The 15,519-nt window shown below is 37.2% G+C and overlaps 2 protein-coding genes across 2 annotated transcripts; both read right to left on the minus strand.

The window, feature by feature from the left end:
• Positions 1 to 284: 284 nt before the first annotated feature.
• LOC126604089 (transcriptional regulatory protein DOT6-like) lies at positions 285 to 1,444 on the minus strand. Its single transcript, XM_050271180.1, has one exon. It carries the CDS (start codon positions 1,138 to 1,140, stop codon positions 439 to 441), a length of 702 nt encoding a protein of 233 aa, XP_050127137.1. The 5' UTR covers positions 1,141 to 1,444; the 3' UTR covers positions 285 to 438.
• Positions 1,445 to 7,487: 6,043 nt separating this feature from the next.
• On the minus strand, positions 7,488 to 11,576 carry LOC126604948 (vacuolar protein sorting-associated protein 9A-like). Its single transcript, XM_050272279.1, has 5 exons — positions 11,275 to 11,576; positions 10,939 to 11,086; positions 10,614 to 10,784; positions 9,143 to 9,322; positions 7,488 to 8,976 (listed from the first exon to the last, which is right to left on the minus strand). The coding sequence occupies exons 1-5, from the start codon at positions 11,364 to 11,366 to the stop codon at positions 8,143 to 8,145; spliced, it is 1,425 nt and encodes a 474-aa protein (XP_050128236.1). The 5' UTR covers positions 11,367 to 11,576; the 3' UTR covers positions 7,488 to 8,142.
• Positions 11,577 to 15,519: the final 3,943 nt, after the last annotated feature.

Below are 15,519 nucleotides of genomic sequence, written 5' to 3' on the forward strand. Positions count from 1 at the left end.
TCGTTCGACTTGTGTCGATTTGGCTCCTCTCTTCAACTTGTGTGGATTTGGCTTTTTACCTTGGCGATTCGGAGTAATATTTGTAATGACAACGTAACAACATTATGCGACTATGTTTTAGTACCACTTAATAATTTATTTTCTGTATAAGATTCGTGCTTAAAAAAGGAAAAAACAAAAGAAAGGTGAGAGATCTTCCTAATTAAGAATATCAGATGTTGGGGTTTGTCACTAATTCAAATAAATAAAGCATTAGATCAATTAACACTAAAAACTAAACAGTATTAGCTCGACAATTAGTCTTAATAATATGTCATTACTCGTTGGAACAGTGAATAACCAATCAAACAATATATCCAAAATTGGGATCCAAAACAAAAAACATGTACAGCAAATTTTTTTCACTCCCCTTTTGGATTTTTTTTTTTACCCAAGAAATTAAACAGTAATGGGTTGATTTAGATGCCTAGGATGGTGAATCTGTTTAAGCTGCAAACCTTTCAATTCAACCCCACCAGATCTCCTCTTCCAAAGACTGTTCACCTCTTCTTCTTGTTCTTCAGCAGGCTTCTTGTGCACCCTCTTGGTCACAGGCAGAGGAGGATCCAAATCCACTAGGTTAACGTTCGCAACACAATCATGACCTTTATTAATCCTGGGCCCACTTCCACCATTGTTACTATTCACAATCACTTGCCTTCTACTACATCTTGTGGTGGTGTTTGTAGTGGCTGTTGTGGTGGTAGCAGCGGCGGCGGCATTAGGGTTGTTTAGGTTTTTGCCAGAGAAGAGTTTCTTGAGCATGGAGTACTTGAGGTGGTTGTTGGGGCTGCTGATAATATTGTACTTGGAATTAGGGTTGGAGGAGAAGGTGAGTAGTCTGTGAGTGGTGAGAGGGGTTGGAAAGCCATTGACTTTGTTGCTTCTTTTCACTTGGCCCATGCAACTGATTCTTGGGGACAAAGGGTCATCTTTTACGGATGCAGACTTTGGAAGGCTCACATCTTTGATGGATGGTGTCGAACATAGCATGGGCAAGAATGTGCTTCTCTGATGATTATGCATATAAAGATTCTGATGGTGCTTGTGGTGGTGGTGGCGGCGGTGGCGGTGATGGAAGCGGTTGTATTCACTTGCCATTGGAGAGCCCAGCCCACTATTTAGCTTCTGAACGAAACTGAAACTGAAGCTTGAGAGAGAGAGAGAGAGAGAGGATGATGAATAAGAAGGGAGAACGAAACTGAAACTGAAGCTTGAGAGAGAGAGAGAGAGAGGATGATGAATAAGAAGGGAGAGAGAGAAAGGCAGTGTTATATATTATTCTTATTAATTACACATCTTTTAATTTACAAATTTAATCTCCTTAACATTTTTTTTATAAGATTCGAAGAGGTCTGTATGCATGGTATTTCAAAATTTCAGAGTCCGGAGAGAAAAGGGCGTGATATTGTCAAATATGAACAAAGTGATGTGTATTTTTGCATAACAAGACTAATCCTTTTATTTTATTTATTTTACTTTATTTATTTATTTATTTTTATTTTAATGTTCCCTCATTCCAATTCCCATTAACAACGACTAGCAGAAAGGAGAGACCAAGACCGAAGCAGGCATGTCACGTCAGGACCATTCTTTTAAAACTCGTGGTAGTCAAAAGAATAGAAAGAGAGTATGCGTGCTCAATTAAGTGATGAAATGAAGGTGTGAAGGAAACCTCTTTTTATTCTTCTATCAATCCCATCCCATTCCCAACCAATTCATGATGCCAAGTCTACACGCTATGCTTCGTAAATCATAAGCTGACCACCTTCTTGTCTCCTTTTGAATTTTGATCTGGAATTGGTGGTTAAAGTTTAAATCTTTGGGCAACCTGTAACATAAACAAATAAACACCAAAATAAGTTAACCAAATAACCTACTTATTTACTCAAAACTACTCAACACTCAAAAGTCTATTTTATGATTTGTTTTTTTTTTTATTGCTAAAAGCCCTAGTTTTGTTCCCACTTCTCACATCATTGTATATATGCATTCATCATGGTTCTTCTTGCAAAATTCTTTTCTACACGATGTTTGTTCTTTTTTAAAGATTGAATTAGTCCAACACTAAATACGTAAACTCTAAGATACACCCTAAAAATATCAATCATGTAACAATAAATGATATAAAAAAACAAAAGAAAATATAAAAATTTTGTTTTGTAAGTAATAATCCTATGACCTATCTATAGAAAAATAACTGTAAACTGGTCGCCACACAAATAGATTTGTATCGACGACGTATGTAATTTCGTGCATATGGTAGCCGTATAGGAGTTTACAATAGTTGTGTATTTGTGTGAATTTACTTCAAATCAATTCTTAATCACTAGAGCAATATATGTACCCAATTGGCACCTCTACGTTTGTTTTGGAAGATCAACAAAATACCACTCTATCATTCTTGTAAAAGAAAACCTGTTTTCTGTGCTAAGACATATAAAAACCTTTTGCTTAAGTTTTGGTGCATATATATTTTGATTGGGACATATGCATACTTGAAGCAGTCAAGGGTCAAACTAATCGCACTTAAAAATGTCGAGCATATATTATTAGGTGGAACCACGTTTACCCCGAAGGCCTTTAACAACTTAATCCGCGGTCTCTTCTGTTGTTATAAACTACAAAGCATGCATTTCATACTTTCAGCTGCAACAACTACCACAAATTACCAAAACAACAAAAAAAATATATGCTTTCACTTTACATAATCTTCTTCCAAGCTCCTACTAATTAAGCTAATTAATCCTATGTTTCTCTTTGTATGCATATTTCACCACAGTTGCATTTGGAAGATCAAACTTTAATTATAGTTTAATGCTTTTCAAGTTTTCTTCTTTTCATGTTGAAACGAGATTATTAAACTGTGATGTGCTGTTTACTTTGTAGCAAGCATTTTTTTCCTTTTCAAATGATATATATGTAGTTTTATTAGCGGGAGATGCCAAATGCTTTGGAATGAGTTTTTTTTTTTTTTGTTGGTTGTAAGGTTCTTTAACGGACGAGATGCAAAATGGTCATCTAGGCCGGATAATGTAAATATAAATATAAATTTACATATTTAGAAGGTGGTCTTCGCTAGTTTAAGAGATAAAAGTAAATGGGGTACATCTCCCCGATTGAGGTAGAACTCATATTTTCATCTTCCAAAAATGTAAAATAAAATATAAATGTGACTTTTACGTCTCAAATTTGCACACTTCCATTGAAAATATCATCATACACTCGTTCTGTTTAAATTTTAACTCAAAATGCAGCATATAAACTTTTTAAATTGCAAATAAACCTTGAGAAGCCAAAACCAATTTTCTTGTTTTATAGCAGCTGTTGTATAACTCAAGAAACCAATTTTAGCATCGATCAAGAAAGTACCAATAAAGAAAACAACGAAAATTTAAATTTGTAACTTTCTGCTTAAGCTGGCATGTCAGAACTCTAGCTGTGAGCAGAAGACAATTCCAAGCAATTGGGGCAAACCATGCATGCTCAACACAACAAGAATATATAATTAACATAAAATTAGTATGCTAATAAAATTGGTTATTAATTGTTTAACATGAACCGCGCCAGCATCACGAGCATCATCTGTCATAGGATAAGCTCACTTAAGGTATCTAAAAGTATTAAACTTGTCAAAACTCCAGCTGCCAGCTAAAGAGAACTCAAGCAATTGCGGTAAACCAAATACTCAACAAAAAATTAGTAGGCTATAATTAACTAGTATCGTAAATTTAAAAATTATACAATTTGATAATGTAAAGATAAGTAAGTTAATTAGTGTCAATTTGTCAAACATGTATAACCTGATTTTTTTAACGTAAATCCATCTAACTGATATATTATATGACAAACAATAAGATAGTTTATATTAATTATAAATTCAGCTAAACAACGGCAAGGATAATTTTAGCTTAAATGTAGAAGCTCTAACCAACTTGGTTAAGTCTAGATCTACTAACTAGCTAGTATGGTATATGAAAAGAATTGAATCCTAAACTATTTCAATAGGTATAGCAACATAAGAATAAATACAATTTTATTCTCATATTGCAGGTATGACTTCAATGTTACGTGGCACTCAGTGTTATCAGTTGTTTAATTAGTTATTACATTTAATTTCCACGACTTCCAAATCTTTTATTTTCAATCTTAACCATTCATTTTTCGTATCACTCAATGCTAATAATATTTCTTCGTTTTCACAATCCATTTTGTATTGTATGAGAGTTTGGGTTGGCTGAACATTTTGGATTTAAAATTGAAGCACATGCATATCAGGTGCAGGGAAAACCTAAAATAGAAGCAGGAGCTGCAAACATCTCAGCAGACAAACCATGCACTACAGAACGTGGGAGGCACATGAAAGGTGCATTTGGTACACTAATTCTATCATATCTTAACAAACAAGCTCCCTTGGTTGGCACTTTGGCCTAAGATGCATGCCATTATTATGTGTTTGGTGTGTAGTAGTGTAGTAGGACTGCGAAGGGACCATATCACTTGTAAAAAGAGGTTCATCGCATCAATTCTCAATTATGTTTATCCATCACCAATCACCATTGACATTGCTTTAAGAAAATCTACTTTGATTTTGTTTTTCAACGAAGATTTTTGGTCGGTTAATTAAGGACTTAATACTAGTGCATTACATGTTAAAATTATCAAGCTCAAATCTCCTTTCCTCGTTAAGAATAAAAAATATTAAATAACACAACATGCTAGACTGTATAACATTTATCAATAATTAGGATTTTACATAATTTAAAGGGTTTACATTATTGTCTATGTGGGATCAGATCAGAGCAAAATCTTTGAAACTTTGGGTATAGAAGTTGGTTGTCTATTATCTGCTACAATTTCATCAACATACAACTTCCTCTCTCCCACTTTAAAGTTAATACGATTTATAAGGACCAAATCAACAATGTTATATATAAGATCTGTACAAAAAAATATGAAGAAACAAGCTGGACCATGATTTATATTATAAGAACCAAAGATCAAGGAACGACCCCTCATTTGCACGTGTTTTAGAAAGTAAAAGGCTTTAGAAATGGGTAGAAGCCAATGAAATATAAACGTATAAAGAACAAGAAAAAGGTTAATGGCCAAATGCAATGGCAAAGGATATAAATACATAAATATATTCAAAACTATGTGACATTAATCTTTATAATATGAAGATACTTGGACCCCCAGTTTGAAATATTCAGTATAATTGAAGGTTGTCTCAAAATATTATGTAATATTTTATAACTTTTGTAGTGGTGTGAAGCACAAGAAGGGAGGGTGATCTACTTCCAGTTGGCCTGCCTGGCTATTGAGAAATATAACAGGTCAAATTGCATAAGATGATCAAATCTAGATCCCGAAATCGACGTTCGGACAAAAAAACGTGGCATCTCGATTTAATAATATTATGTTGCATGAAGAAAAATTTATATACAGTATAATATTATTGATTTGAGATGTTACAGTAGCGGTAAATTCATTTCATATAAGTTTCTCTCTACCCTATTAGTATTTAGTAGGGTTTGGAAGCTTTTGTTTGTGTTTGCTGGTTGTCCTGGATATCACTAACTCAAGTTATATTTTTATATGTCCTTTAGAAACATCGACATCAAAGTATTATATGTTATGATCTGAATGGTTTCTACTTCCTCTCGAACATTATTGAAGGGAAGGCATGACATGAAGGCCAACGAACAATATACAAAAGGAAAGTAACAAGGAATTGGTGTGTTATCTTCAATAATGTCCTCGAAAAGATGTATGATCGTATAACACATATCTTGGAAATATTATTGGTGTGTTACTTTCAATTGTTGTAATATTATTGTTTTTATATAATAGTTAAGTCACGTAAGAGGTCAATCATAATTAAGTATCCATCTTGTTAAGACATTCAACTCACAAATGGAGAGGGATTATCATGCTAATAGCTTTTTATTTTTAATTTTTTTTAAGCATCTTGCTAGTAGCTTTAAGTTGCATAATATGAGTAGACACCGAGTTTATATTTGAGATACATTATTGATAAATAAACACATATTATAACATGAGCAAATACTAATCCATAACACTCGCACATGTCGGTATTATAATTGAAGAATTTCTCCATATATTGTCTCTTAGTGTAGTGGTACTTCACGTCATTGAAATATGTCTCAAATTTAAATCTTCCCTTCTCATTAATTATAAAGAATGAGCATTTAGATTTGGGTCCAAAAAAATAACATAGTTATTATGTTAAGTCCAATATTATTTTTTCTCCACTTTTAAATTTTTTTTATTCATTATATATTTTTTAAACTATTAGAGATACAATCTTCTAAGTTCATGCATCTTCTAATTCCAAGATATCTACTTAATATCTTCTTACAAAAAACCAATATACAAATACAAATCCATCTACAAAGCATACGACTGTAATTTAAGTAACAAACTTATGCATGAAATCAATATCCTTAGTCCCATTCCCATCATTTCTAAATCAATCTATTATTCATCTTTACCTTTTCTTGTATTTTTAAGTTAGTTTAGTTATCAAGTCAAAAACCAAATTAAACTTGTTATTCTCATTGTTTAGTTAGGGTTCACATAAAACTAGTAATTTGTTGGGGTCTAATCAATTCTTATGGCTCGATACAGGAGACGAAAATCATTGCGTTCCTTCCAGTGAAAATATAATGATATAAGTAAGGATGTCGAACCATAATAACTGATTAAAACTCTACACTTATAAATTATTAAATACACACACATATACATAATGTTGCTTCAGGTATATATAGCTCTTTTAAAATGGTTTAGCTCCTTTGCATTATCTAGTGGTAAGTCAATACGTAGGGCCTTGTATTGGGATTTGGCACGACACCAGCACGTGAAAAATACGATTAGATTACATCTTACATCTGAACTTTCCTAATTGCTGTCTGTTTGGTTTCAAAGGGGGAGGGATATATGTGACTTACCAACAATAACAGTAATTAATTGGTACAATTTTTCAAGGTATTTGATTTTGACGTCTGACTTTGTCCATCCGAGTGAGTGATGGCCCAGAAACACGTCCACCAGACCCGGTCACCCAGACGAGACGAGAGTCGGCGTTCTTGTATTTGTATGCCACATCTTATTCATGATGTCGGCATCGATGCCAAAATTACAAATTATCAAACTGTCAAACAGTCAAACCACATGGTCATCTAAGGCAGAAAATTCAAACTTATTCCAACTCGGAATATTGAATAAATTTCGTAGCTGTTGACGTGTGGTGGGCCCCACATGCATCAACGGCTACGATCATCCCAGAAGACAGTCACACCGTAGCACGGCATGCCAGCCAGACATGATGGCGTCGTCGGATATTACACTGAATTCAAAACTTATTTCGACTCTGAATGTTAATAAGAGTACTTGTGTTACATGATCAACATTTTTCGCCAGCATTGAAAATTAGAAAGCTTAACTCAAAATTAATTATTTTTTTCGTTGTGGACAAACTACAATATCAAGCCAGAGTCAGATACTACTCCATCATACACTAAACTCCTACAGCAGCCTATTTAACCGTGGATAATAGTAAATTGCAAAAATAAACAGAACCGCTTACAATCGCAGTGACATTGAGACACTTTTGTACACAAGATTTTGACAGTACAGAGAAAAGAACAGAGGAAAGGAATTTCGAAGTTAGAACATACATTTCTGCTCGTTAATGACGGATAGCAAGGTGCAACTACGGTGAAAATCTCATTTGATTGTATCCAGCATGGCTGCGTGGCTCAGGATCATTGTACTGCTACATGAGTAAGATTACGAGTGCCTGCAAGCATACACTGTTGCACCCCGGTTTCCTGAGAGTTGTATATATTTTCCATCTTCATACAAATGCAATTTGATGCATTCCCAAACTCAAAGTCTAACTTCCTCACTTCTACCTATATTCTTGACCAGTACGAGGCGAGAATGGACAAATGACAGCGCTCATTTCCAACCATGACGATATTCCATCTGCGCCGGCAAAGAGGAGAAATGGAGCCCTGATGATGGCGACTGCACTGGAAAACATACTCCTGCAAAATACATGTCCTGGTAGAGCAGCTATTGAGAGTACTCCTCATGTGTACCACTCTGTGGTGAAACTTCTTGATCCTGTGACAATCTGGATTCCAAATTTTCATCATCAATAAGGGGCTCTTTCTTTAAAGCATCATCCGTCGTATCAGTGTCATTTGATGTCTCATCATTCGGCTCTATAGCTCTAGAGAGTTCCTGTTGCTTTGCCGTTTCAGTATGCTGGTGGAACTCTGTATGCGAATTGTAAGAAGATGGAGCAGTAACGCCTAACCCGTTAGAAAGACAAACATATTTGAATGCAAGTTGCTTGTAATTATTAAGAAGGTCTTCTACATCACTGATGGTTAGGTCACCGACATTCGCAAACAAGTATGGATACTCCTGGAAAACCTGGTTCGCCTGATCATTGGTCACGAGGATCGTTGCACCCTTATTCTCCAAATCCGAAAGGGATGGAATCTTTGAAAAGGGTGAGTTATCTTTTTCATTGGGTATCTTCTTCCCTCGGGAGTTTGTTTCAGAAGATCTGGATTGTGCCGCTAGGTCCTTGTTGGCATTCGGATGTTGATGTCTGGTTTCCATAGACTCTGATCTATTTCCATATCCTGCAAATTGACCTTTTTGAGTATACTGACCGTCCAGATCAGCTGAAAGTCCAGAAAGAAGTGCTCGAGCAGTTTCCATGTTCTTGTCATACTCAGATTCATCCATTGAAATGGCATTTGCGTCAATATTTGAGATGAAGGATTCAACGGAGAGCATGTTTGTGAAAAAATAGGATGCTTCACCAACTAATCGAGATTGTCGCCTGTACCTTTGTATATACAATAAATTTAAGTGCAGTTGTGGAGGGTTTGCCTGCACCGCATCAATACAATAAAGAAACCTTGTAAACCTGACATACTATGTTGCCTTCCAGAGGGATAATAATTCAACGATTTATTTAGAACGGAAGATCATACGTACTGAATTAAAAGTAAATGTTTAACCAAATAATTCAAGCCATTATAAAAGTTAGTCTTACCTTTAACGTAACATAAATTAGGACAGGAAGAAATTCATCAGCTCCAGGGGGATTCTCATTGGAAGCAACAGAAGCTTTCATGAGCAAGTTATTAATAACCTTGCAACAATTAAGGATGCACACAAGCTTATCCCTCGGTGCCTTGTACATATTGATCTTTTGCAGTTCTTTTTGTGCAAGCTGCAAAGATAAAAGCAAAAATAATCCAGGGTAAGCATTATTGAGAGGTATAAAGGTCGTAAAGGTCGTACCCAGTGCACAAGGCTCTCGCTTTACGCAGGGTCTGGGAGAGGTGAATGTCGGCTAGCCTTACCCCCATTTTATGGAGAGGCTGCTCTCAAGTCTCGAACCCGAGACCTACCGCTCATGGGCGAAGGCACTTGCCATCTGATAACCATTTCATTTCAGTTTTTAGTTTTCATTTTGGTGCTATACATGGAGCAAGAAGAATGTCAGAGAAAGGAGGAATGAAGAAGGGCGAAAAAAGGGTGGTTGAAGAAATGTGTATGGAGTAACACACAAATTGAAAACTTCAAAAAAAAAAAAAAAAAAAAAAACCGGAAGACAATTTTAAGTTGCTTTTACATTCAAGTTTTTGTTTTCATATAATCTCTTTCGTTTCTCCCTCCTCCCTCCCACCACCTCCCTACATCCTTCTCCATTCCTATTTCTCACATATACTTTCCCTATATCTCTAGCAAAAAAAAGATAAATGGTTATCAAACGGCCCTAAGGAAAACAAAGTTGAATTACAAATTAGAGAAATTAAGACACATTAATTACCCCAAACATGAAAAGACAGTGAGTTCACGCATCTAGGAGGAACTGTAAAGGGGAAGTGAAATTGGCAAGCCCCCTAATATCCTGATTATTTCCCTTTTAATACCTGTCAACATGTGCTCAATAATCAGATCGTACTAAACTTTTTCGTGGATTCATTGGTTCATTGTTAAATTCCATACTGCAATCATTATGAAAGGCAGAAATTATAAAATTATTTTTGTGGGACATAAGTTTTCTCTAAGAAGGCCCTTAAACAAGGACCTATTAACAAATATAGATGGCTCATATGCAAATCAATACATCTTGATTGAGATCCATGCCCATGTTTTATATGAATGTACTTCATTTATGCATATCTGATATAGGAAATTTGGTTAGGTCAATAAATAATTTCATATTTCGGCATAGGTCAATTGTCATTTTATTTTCTAGTATAAATTGAACCCAATTCTCCTTGTGAACTATATTCAATAAAAACAATCTCCAGGGCGAATACCACATGCTAAAATTTCTCTTCATTAACCTCTCTTTAAAGCACAAAATGTTTGATTGATTCAACCCTAATGCTAAAATATTTAGTGACCTCAAACAAATTACCCCTATGTGATATATGTACTATATATCAATGTCATGAGTATACAAAGACACTTCATTTATACATATTTCATATGGGTAGTCCTCTACTCACCAGCCATGAAGTCTCATTTTGAAAGGTGGGCTTAATGTCCAAATTTTCCGGCCGAATAAACTGTTGTACTAAAGCCATCTTCTCATACAGTTGCTCATCGAGTTTCACATCGTCCGGAAGTGAAGCAAATACGCGAGGAAATAACTTCGTCATAACATACTTCTCCAGTCCCTACATATAACAGAAAGCCACAAAAGAAAAATTACCAATTAATAACCAAAACATTTTATAGTTAACCAAACTTAAATGCAATATGTTGGATTTGTAAAATCAAACAAACGGTACAAAATTCTATGTCAAATTCAAGCTCAAAGTTGAAACTCACTTCGCCGGCGCTGTCGAGCTCCTCCTCTGAACAGCCAGCCCAAAGTGGATGAGCCCTGAAATCGATTTCCATCCGGGCAAAGAAGTCCTGCACTGCGGCGCTGTCCCTCTCCGGATCAGGAGCATTGTTCGAAAACGACACTATGAAGCTGCAATCCAGTCCAATCCAATTCAATCCAAACCAAACCAGTCCAACCCAATCCAATCCAATTCAAGTAAAAACAAAACAAACATCAACCATCTTTGCCAACACTCAATTCTCAACTACAGGAATTAGAGATTATCACTACACAAACAAACCGTGAAATGAACAATCGGAATCCAAAATTCGTTTCACCTTTTTATAGACTTGACGAAATCGGCGGCCGACGGTTGACGCATGCGTTCCAGAAAGTCCTGCAGTCCTAAGAACACGTCGGTGTTCTCCATTATCTGCCGTCCGATGGCTCCGAAATCTCCGCTCAGCGGCGATGATGAGAGAGAGAGAAAGAGAGCTGGATAGCAGAGTGCTTTTACTTCGGAAAGCCAATTGCTAATTCATTTGCGATGGAGCCGATGCAGGAATTGATTTATCAGACAAAAGAACATAATACCAAAAGTTAATTAACCAAAAAGTTAATTAACTTCGTAAATCTTCAGCTCTCAGACCTAGGAATAAAACTCAAATTTTAGGTTTTAAACTTACCATAATTTACTTTATCCCTTGGAACAAATATGAGTTTTAATCCATAACTCATTTCTAAGGCAAATTTGACTTAGAATTCCTGGTCCACCGTATATGTGTATTTTTTTAGTTTTATATTTATAAATTCATTAAACTAATGGTTAAGATCTAATATGATCAAATCAAATTGTAAAAAAGAAGATCTAACAAACCAAATTAAAATCTAATGCCTAACGTAATTTAAAAAAAAACGCGTTCTATTTTTTGTGTTAAATTTTTTAGTAATTTTTTTCAATCTTCACTTTATTTTAATTTCATTTTGTTGAGCATTAATACCAATCAATTGTCTACGTTTGTAAGTGATCATTTACCACAATGATGAAAATGTGTTGAGTTCTTATATGACGACATCGATTCAAATGTCGTCGCTAGCTAATCTAACATCTTTTCTATAAAAAAAAAAACATCTTCACCGAAATGTAGTTTATTTGTATTTCTCAACTTTTATTTCTTTGAAAAGGAAAAGTAATTAGTAAACGAATTTTAATTTAAAAATAAAAATAAAAGAGGAAACAAAGTCTAAAAACCGGAGGCGAAAGGATTATTCAATGGCTCTTTCCAAGGCTTAAATCATGACAGATAATGCTACAACAACAACAACAACAACAAAGCCTTTTCCCACTAAGTGGGGTCGGCTATATGAATCCTAGAACGCCATTGCGCTCGGTTTTGTGTCATGCCCTCCGTTAGATCCAAGTACTCTAAGTCTTTTCTTAGAGTCTCTTCCAAAGTTTTCCTAGGTCTTCCTCTACCCCTTCGGCCCTGAACCTCTGTCCCGTAGTCACATCTTCGAACCGGAGCGTCAGTCGGCCTTCTTTGCACATGTCCAAATCACCAGAGCCGATTTTCTCTCATCTTTCCTACAATTTCGGCTACTCCTACTTTACCTCGGATATCCTCATTCCCAATCTTATCCTTTCTCGTGTGCCCACACATCCCACGAAGCATCCTCATCTCCGCTACACCCATTTTGTGTACGTGTTGATGCTTCACCACCCAACATTCTCTGCCATACAACATCGCTGGCCTTATTGCCGTCCTATAAAATTTTCCCTTGAGCTTCAGTGGCCTACGACGGTCACACAACACGCCGGATGCACTCTTTCCATCCAGCTCGTATTCTATGGTTGAGATCTCCATCTAATTCTCCGTTCTCTTGCAAGATAGATCCTAGGTAACGAAAACGGTCGCTTTTTGTGATCTTCGCTAGATTGCTCCGGTCATTAGTGTGGATAAGTATATAAATGGATAGAGATAGGAAAGCAAACACAAGATGTACGTGGTTCACCCAGATTGGCTACGCCCACGGAATAGAAGAGTTCTCATTAATTGTGAAGGGTTTACACAAGTACATAGGTTCAAGCTCTCCTTTAGTGAGTACGAGTGAATGATTTAGTACAAATGACATTAGGAAATATTGTGGGATAATGATCTCGTAATCACGAAACTTCTAAGTATCGGAGTGTGGTGTCGTCTTGACTTGCCTTATCTGTCTCATAGGTAGATGTGGCATCTTCTCTGGAAGTACTCTTCCTCCATCCAGGGGTGGTATCTTTAACTGGTGGAGATGCACAAGGTAATGTATCAATTTCACTTGAAGCTTACTTGTAGTTTCAGGCTTGGTCAAGCGCGATACAAACCATGTAGTAGGAGTCCCCCAAGTCGCCGAGCTAGGGGGTCTGCTGAAAGAGGTGACAGACAAGGTAAGCAATCAGAGCTCCGATTGATTGTTCACCTTCTCCCCATCTTGCAGCAGCATGAAGGATAAAGAGAAGAAAAATGAGAAGAGATGATATGAGATACTTTTGCTTTTGAAGAAGTAACTTTCCACAGGCTTATTCTTGAACTGAGCTGGAGGGTTTTCTGGTTTCCTCCAGAGTATAAGGCCGACTGAAGAATTTGAGGGTCAAAACAAGTCCATCAAATCTAGAGTACGTTCCACCCTGCTGATATGGGATACTTTTGCTTTTGACAGAGTAATGGATGTATCGGCACGTGTGCTGTTACGCTTGTCTCCACATGCTTTCTTGTATCCTTCGCACTTGCCCTATCTGTTCCTCAAGCAGATGCGGAATCTTCCCTGGAAACATAAGATGATGAAGATGAGTACTCGAGAGCAATGCCAGGTAAGTAATCAGGTAAGGGGTTCCAGGCAGTCAGTTCCTGGCTGGAAGCTTGATTCCAAGTACTGACTGATTGCTCTCTTTCTCCTTGTCTTGCAGGTAAAAACAAGGCCAAAAGAAAAAACAGGGAAAAAGCATGATATGGGATACTCTTGCTTTTAACCCTGATGATATGAGATATTCTTGCTCTAGTATAGCTTGTTTGCAGAGGTATTATCGGGGGGAAAGAAAGCTGAATATTTCGAAAGGCTTTGTTGGGAGTGCCCTCTCAGATATGATGAAGGGTTGAGCATTTTTGCAGGTCTGCCTGTCCGTTGGGGATGGAGGTCGACATATATAGGAGTCTCCCTAACAACAAGTAGTAATGCTATTCCTTTACCCTGCTTGGTCATAGCACGGTAGTGGGAGCTGCCAGTTTCACATGTTTTAACTCTGTCAGAGCACTTTGAAAAAGTGGTCTGTGGTATCTGGCTCTCGAGATTCGGAGAACGATGCCTCTTCGATTTTTGAGAAAGCAATCATGCTGGGGGTCTGACTCTCGAGATTCGGAGAGCAGTGTCTCTTCGATTTTTGAGGAAGTAATCATGTTGGGAGTCTGGCTCTCGAGATTCAGAAGGCGGTGCCTCTTCGATTTTGGAGCAAGCAATCTTGTTGGGAGTGTTGTCTCGAATGTGAGTAAAGGTTGGACATGTTTGCTAGTCTACCTTGCCACGAAGCACAAAGGTTGACACACAGGGACTTTCCAATTATCCAGCAATGGTACTGTTCCTTTACCCTCTCTTCGATTTTGAGAAAGTAGTCATGTTGGGAGTCTGGCTCTCGAGATTCGGAAGACGGTGCCTCTTCGATTTTGGAGCAAGCAATCTTGTTGGGACTGTTTTCTCGAATGTGAGTAAAGGTTGGGCATGTTTGCTAGTCTACCTTGCCACGAAGCACAGAGGTTGACACACAGGGACTTTCCAATTATCCAGCAGTGGTACTGTTCCTTTACCCTTGTGGGTAATAATATGGTAGCTAGACCTTCAAAATTTATGTGTCTAAACTTTGTTAGTGCTGTTTCTTTGCTATTCTTTTACCTTTCTTGATCAGAGCGATGTAGTGGGAGCTGCAAGCTTCACGTGCTCAACTTTGGCAGAGAACTTTGGCAAAGTGATCTGTGGTACCTATGAGTTATTGTTGCGTGTGGGAAGTGGGTGATTGAACAGTAAGATTCATGTGCTTTCTACTTCACCAGAAGTCTTCGACAAAATGCCCATAATTTCTGCAAAGCTGAGTGTGCGTGTGACAGGTGCTGACAAGGCTAGAAAAGTAGGTGCCTCTTCGATTTCTGAGATCGGCCCTCGTGGTCTCTGAGCAGCCCAGCTTTTGAGAAAGCGAGCGCCTCTTCGATTGATTCGGAGAACGGTGCCTCACCGATTTTTGAGAAAGCAATCATGCTGGGGGTCTGGCTCTCGAGATTCGGGGAGCAGTGTCTCTTCGATTTTTGAGAAAGTAATCATGTTGGGAGAGTGGCTCTCGAGATTCGGAGGGTGGTGCCTCTTCGATTTTGGAGCAAGCAATCTTGTTGGGAGTGTTTTCTCGAATGTGAGTAAAGGTTGGGCATGTTTGCTAGTCTACCTTGCCACGAAGCACAGAGGTTGACACACAGGGACTTTCCAATTATCCAGCAATGGTACTGTTCCTTTACCCGCTCTTCGATTTTTAAGAAAGTAGTCATGTTAGGAGTCTGGCTCTT

The sequence above is a fragment of the Malus sylvestris genome, chromosome 15 (assembly GCF_916048215.2).
Source record: "Malus sylvestris chromosome 15, drMalSylv7.2, whole genome shotgun sequence".
Classification (NCBI taxonomy): Eukaryota; Viridiplantae; Streptophyta; class Magnoliopsida; order Rosales; family Rosaceae; genus Malus; species Malus sylvestris.

Coding starts and splice junctions, on each gene's coding strand:
- LOC126604089 (XM_050271180.1), bottom strand. CDS start 1,140: ATGGCAAGTGAATACAACCGCTTCCATCACCGCCACCGCCGCCACCAC.
- LOC126604948 (XM_050272279.1), bottom strand. CDS start 11,366: ATGGAGAACACCGACGTGTTCTTAGGACTGCAGGACTTTCTGGAACGC. Junction 9,323..10,613: donor AAAATGAGACTTCATGGCTG/GTGAGTAGAGGA, acceptor TTATCTTTGCAG/CTTGCACAAAAAGAACTGCA. Junction 8,977..9,142: donor TAATTTATGTTACGTTAAAG/GTAAGACTAACT, acceptor GATGCGGTGCAG/GCAAACCCTCCACAACTGCA.